At 45.1% G+C, this 6,000-nt stretch overlaps 1 protein-coding gene across 4 annotated transcripts in view; it reads right to left on the bottom strand.

Moving 5' to 3' along the window:
• Positions 1–1,910: 1,910 nt before the first annotated feature.
• The window catches only part of LOC136588073 (zinc finger protein 585A-like), a 52,352-nt gene continuing 48,262 nt past the window's right edge, over positions 1,911–6,000 (bottom strand). For all 4 annotated transcript variants that reach the window (XM_066586988.1, XM_066586986.1, XM_066586985.1 and 1 more), the window contains one exon: positions 1,911–5,467. In XM_066586988.1, the coding sequence (XP_066443085.1) occupies positions 2,028–5,467 (3,440 nt within the window). In that variant the 3' untranslated portion in view covers positions 1,911–2,027. The remainder of the gene's footprint in view (positions 5,468–6,000) is intronic.

Raw genomic sequence — 6,000 nt, 5'->3', positions numbered from 1 at the left:
TGATTGGTGGCTACTTCTTATACTACTGAGGTTACATGACAGCTGCGCTGCAATTCGTTGTTATATATTATACCACTGAGGTAACATGAAAGCTGCGCTGTGATTGGTTGTTATATATTATACCGCTGAGGTAACATGAAAGCTACGCTGTGATTATTGTTATCTAGATATATAAAAACGAATGTATGTATGTCTGTCTGTCTTCGCAGCAACGCGCGACGGGTAAGCTAGTACGCAATAAACATACGCAAGTGTAAATGGGTCAATGAAAATCAATGTACTTTCATTAATTCCATTCACCATGTAATACATGATAAAATTATGCTCGTGTGAGCCTGCCCTTATACTTCCATATCCTCCGTGCCCCTGTGCACCCACATACCTGCACACAGTGGGAAGCGCATTACAATTACATCTTGAAACTCAGCGTCCCTCCTACTGTGCATCTATTAGATTAGCTTATGCGCTCATTGGAGGTGACACAGTCCCATTCAAAAGATTGCCTACCACAGAAACTGTGCATATATAGATAAGTACCCTGTTTCCCCAAAAATAAGACGCGTCTTATATTAATTTTTGCTCCCAAATATGCGCTATGTCTTATTTTCAGGGGGTGTCTTATTTTGCCGCAGCAAATCTGGCTGTGGCCGCTAATCCCTCAATTGGCCAGCTTTGTGGACGAAATTTCTCCAGAAATCTCGTCCACATGGGACAGCAAATCTGTCACGGCAAAGCTGGGAGAAGCCGGCGTTGTGGTGCAGATTCACCGGCCACAGAAACGGAAAAGCGTGCAGCCAGGTCGCTTTAAAAGAAGCGGCTGAGTGCCGTGGGTTTTGAAGCAGCGCTTTCCCAGCGGAAATCTCGCTGTTTATCGCTGTGGCCAAACTGCGAGATTTCCGCTGGAAATACACTCTGTGAGAACCCAGCCTTAAGAATCACACACAGGTTGCCTGACTCACACACAGAGCCATAAAAAAATAAGGGCTGTAAAGTAACGTACCTGTCTGCAGACAGAAGTTCCTGTACCACTTGTAAGCAGGGATGGTATTGCAGCTTCCGGCCACCAGGGGGAGCTCATCACAGAAGACATGTACAGCAGGAACAGAACGTACAGTATGGACTTTTCCAGCCAGCAAGGGGAGCTCACAACAGCACACTCGTACAGCACAGCAGGGACAGGATAACAGCAGACTGTCTGCAGATCTACCTATACATCTGGAGGTAGGAGACAACGGGGATGGCAGCAGGGGACAGGCCTCTTGACTTGCCTGCACACTTTACTATGCCTTACTATCGGGGGGGGGGGTGCCTTATATTTGGGATTTCTGCAAATTTCAGGGTTGCCTTATTTTTGGGGAAACACGGTAGTACCTCTCCCAAAATAGGCAAAAAAGCTGTGAAATCCTTGCTTCTTCAACTACCCTATGCCACTAGAAGTAGCTCCTGAAGTTCGAAGCCTTGATCTTCAAACAGAAAATCAACTGAATCTTTTTGCATTATCTCTCAGATCTGATCTCTCCAGGAAGCCTTTTGAGTGTCTCTCCCTCCTCCCCCCTCCCCTCTGGACTCATTGACTGTAATGAACAGAATGACTGCCCCCCTTCTGCTTCCTGTTCTTCTGTCTCCAGTAACACACTTCACCATAGGCAGTGGACAATAAGTTAGAGGGAAGGGAGACTCTAGTGGCCAGCACTTCAGAGGGAGTTTTCAGCACAAAACCTAATTTTAGGTAAATCAAGTAAATAGCAGTGCTGCTAGTTATCACACTAACTATAATACAAGCACGCATTGGGGGACACGTTAGTGACTATTTAAAAGCAATGCTGACCCATGCTATATTGCTGAAAGTTCAGTTTATTTTAAAGAAATAAACACGAGATACTTGAACACGCCAGAGGAACAAGGCCTACAGTAAAAGTTCTCTAGATTATTTCTCTGTTCTACTACAAAAGGTGACATAGGTGGTAACTATCGCTAAAAAGAACAAGGAACATACATTGAGGTTATATACCTTGTACATGCAGTGATCAAGTACATGCAAAAGGTTTGCCATCTATATGGACTTGCTGATGAGCAACATAAGTGTCTTTATGAGTGAAGCACATCCCGCACTCGGCACATATAAAAGGCTTCTCATCTATGTGAAGTTTCTGGTGTGCCACATATGGTGCTTTCTGTGTGAAGCATTTCCCACATTCGGAGCACTTATAGGGCTTTTTCTCTGCATGAATTAACTGATGTCTCACCAAATATACTTTAGCACTAAAACTTTTTCCGCATTCAGAACAACCAAACGGTTTCTCCCCCGTGTGGATTCTCTGGTGCACAACACAACTTGCCTTTTGAGTAAAACATTTGCCACAGTGTGTACACACAAATGGTTTTTCACCTGTGTGTACTCTCTGATGGGCCACAAAACTAGCTTTCTGAGTGAAGCACTTTCCACAGTCGGTGCATTTGAAGGGTTTCTCATCTGTGTGAATTCTCTGATGTGCATTATAACTTGCCTTCTGAGTAAAACATTTGCCGCATTCTGAACACTTAAAGGGTTTTACGTCCGTGTGAATCAGCTGGTGCCGTACTAGATAGACCTTAGAACTAAACCGCTTACCACACTGACAGCACTCAAAGGGTTTTTCTCCTGTGTGAATGCGCTGATGCACAATGCAGCTGGCCTTTTGGGTGAAACACTTCCCACAGTGCGTGCACACAAAGGGCTTCTCTCCTGTGTGGATTCTCTGGTGTGCCATGTAGCCTGCTTTCTGCGTAAACCGCTTGCCACAGTCTGAACACTCAAAAGGCTTCTGTCCTGTGTGGATGATCTGGTGTCTGACCAGGTAGATCTTGGATGTAAAACACTTTCCACATTCTGTACAGAGAAACGGCTTCTGGTCGGTGTGGATGCGCCGATGGACAATGAGGTTCGAGGCACTGGTGAAGCATTTTCCACACTGAGAACAAACAAATGGTTTTTCACCAGTGTGGGTCCTCTGATGCGACACGTAGCTAGCTTTTTGCGTAAAACATTTCCCACACACGGAGCAGGCGTAGGGCTTCTCCCCAGTGTGGATTCTTTGATGTATGATACGGTTTGCTGCATTGGTAAAGCATTTGCCGCAGTCCGAACAAGGAAACGGTTTCTCTCCTGTGTGTGTTCTCTGATGCTCATCAAAACTCTTTTTCAGTCGGAAACACTTCCCGCAAGACAAACACTCAAAGGGCTTTTCGCCGGTGTGAATTCTCTGATGCACCACACAGCTCGCCTTCTGTGTAAAACACTTACCACACTGAGTGCACACAAACGGCTTCTCCCCTGTGTGAATCCTTTCATGAGCGAGGTAGCTGGCTTTTTGGGAGAAGCACTTACCGCACTGAGCACATACAAATGGTTTCTCCCCTGTGTGGATTCTCTGGTGGGTAATATAACTAGCTTTTTGTGAAAAACATTTACCGCATTCATTACACACAAAGGGTTTGTACCCCGTGTGGATTCTCTGATGTGCAAGATAATTTGCTTTCTGGACAAAACATTTGCCGCAGTCATCACACTTAAAAGGTTTCTCATCTGTGTGAATTCGCACGTGAGCCATGTAACCTGCTTTCTGAGTAAAGCGCTTGCCACACTCCGTACACTGAAACGGCTTCTCTCCTTTATGAATTAGCTGATGCCGAACAAGATAGATTTTAGAACTAAAGCACTTTCCGCACTCCAAACACGCAAAGGGTTTCTCGCCTGTGTGGATTCTCTGGTGCACAATACAGCTGGCTTTCTGAGCAAAACACTTGCCACACTGGGAACAGACAAACGGTTTCTCACCTGTGTGAATTCGCTGGTGGACCATGCAACTTGCCTTTTGGGCAAAACATTTTCCACATTGCGAGCAGATGAATGGCTTCTCCCCAGTGTGGATTCGCTCATGAGCTAAATAGCTTGCCTTTTGTGTAAAACACTTTCCACAGAGCGTGCACATAAATGGCTTCTCCCCCGTGTGAATTCGCTGATGGGTGAGGTAACTGGCTTTCTGTGTGAAGCACTTACCACAGAGGGGGCACACAAATGGCTTTTCTCCAGTGTGAACCCGCTGATGAGTGATGTAACTTGCCTTCTGGGTAAAACATTTGCCACAATGCATGCATTTAAAGGGTTTCTCTTCAGTGTGTATTCTCTGATGGGCATTGTAGCTGGCTTTGTGACTAAAGCTCTTGCCACAGTCAAAACAAGCGAAGGGCTTCTCGCCCGTGTGGATCATTCTGTGTCGGACTAAATAGATTTTGGAGCTGAAACATTTTTCACAGTCAGAACATTCAAATGGTTTTTCTCCCGTGTGAATCCGCTGGTGCACAATGCAACTTGCCTTCTGGGAAAACCCTTTCCCGCAGTGTGAACAGATGAAGGGCTTTTCGCCCGTGTGAATTCTATGATGTGCTAAGTAGCTTGCCTTCTGTGTGAAACACTTCCCGCACTGAGAACAGGCGAACGGCTTCTCCCCCGTGTGGACCACGCGGTGTCGCATCAGATACACCTTGGAGCCGAAACATTTTCCGCACTCAAAACAAACAAATGGTTTCTCCCCCGTGTGGATTCTCTGGTGCACAATGCAGCTGGCTTTCTGAGTAAAGCGTTTTCCACAATGGAAGCACACAAATGGTTTCTCACCCGTGTGAATTCGTTGATGTGCAAGGTAACTGGCTTTTTGGGAAAAGCATTTGCCGCAGTGAGAACATACAAATGGTTTCTCACCTGTGTGGATTCTCTGGTGCACTACACGGTTTCCAGCACTGCTAAAACACTTTCCACAGTCCGAACATGGGAATGGCTTATCACTTTCATGAATTTTCATGTGTCTATTAAGGTAAAGGATAGAAATAAAACACTTTCCACATTCAGAACATACATACGGTTTCTTGTCTGTGTGAGTTTTCCTATGAATGATGAGGTCTGAGGCACTTACAAAGGATTTTCCACATTCGGCACAAGAAAAGTTACTCTCACCCTGGTGGACTTTCTGATGTTTTATGAAACCTAGCTTAGAAGTAAAGAGGTTTCCACACACTGGACATACAAATTGTTTCTGCTTTTTGTGAATTCCCTCATATTTGAATAGTTCAGATTCATAAGTCAACATTTTAACATCATCAAAACAAGCAAATATGTTTGCTTTGTGAATGAGGTTCTCGTGTTTAACAAGGTCCGTATTCATGATGGACAGGTCAAGAGGTTTATATTCTTGGTGGTTTCTTTGGTTGTAATGAGCTGTAGAATATTCGGTCCATGGGCTGAACTGATGTGAAGGCAGATGTAAAGAATGGAATCCATTTTGTACCTCCGACTTTATTCTAATGGGAATAATTGATGCCTTGCTTCTTGTAATTCTGGGAGTGCTAATGGAGGCTTCTTTTACCCAATCCAGGGGAGGAAAGCATGGGGAATTTCTCTTTGGAATGGTCTTAGTGATGGACTCACCAGCTGAAAAGATAATAAGAGATATACCAGAATGGTGAATTCCATTATCTTCAGCATGTCAAATCTTTGAATATAAATAAACAGTCAGAAAAAAAGCTGAGTTACACCCTCATTGAATTCCATGGTTTTATATATCAGGACTAGAGATGAGCGAGTATACTCGCTAAGGCACATTACTCGAGCGAGTAGTGCCTTGGCCAAGTATCTCCCCGTTTGTCTCTAAAGATTTGAGGGCCGGAGTTGGTGACAGGTGAGTTGCGGCGGGGATCGGGGGGAAGCGGGGGGGAGAGAGGGAGAGAGAGATCTCCCCTCCGTTCCTCCCCGCTCTCCCCCGCCGCTCCCCGCCCCCGAATTTTTAGAGACGAGTGGGAAGATACTCGGCTAAGGCACTACTCGCTCATCTCTAATCAGGACATCAGTCTTCAAATTAAGTAAATACAACCTCAGATAAACAACAAGACATTACAAGTTGCACCCTGCTGCCAAGAATCCTCCTCAGTATCTGCTCGGGGCAGACATCATGCCTTTAGAGAAGT

The sequence above is a fragment of the Eleutherodactylus coqui genome, chromosome 13 (genome assembly GCF_035609145.1).
Source record: "Eleutherodactylus coqui strain aEleCoq1 chromosome 13, aEleCoq1.hap1, whole genome shotgun sequence".
In the NCBI taxonomy this organism is placed as follows: Eukaryota; Metazoa; Chordata; class Amphibia; order Anura; family Eleutherodactylidae; genus Eleutherodactylus; species Eleutherodactylus coqui.
This window is presented reverse-complemented; position numbering and strand designations above follow the sequence as displayed.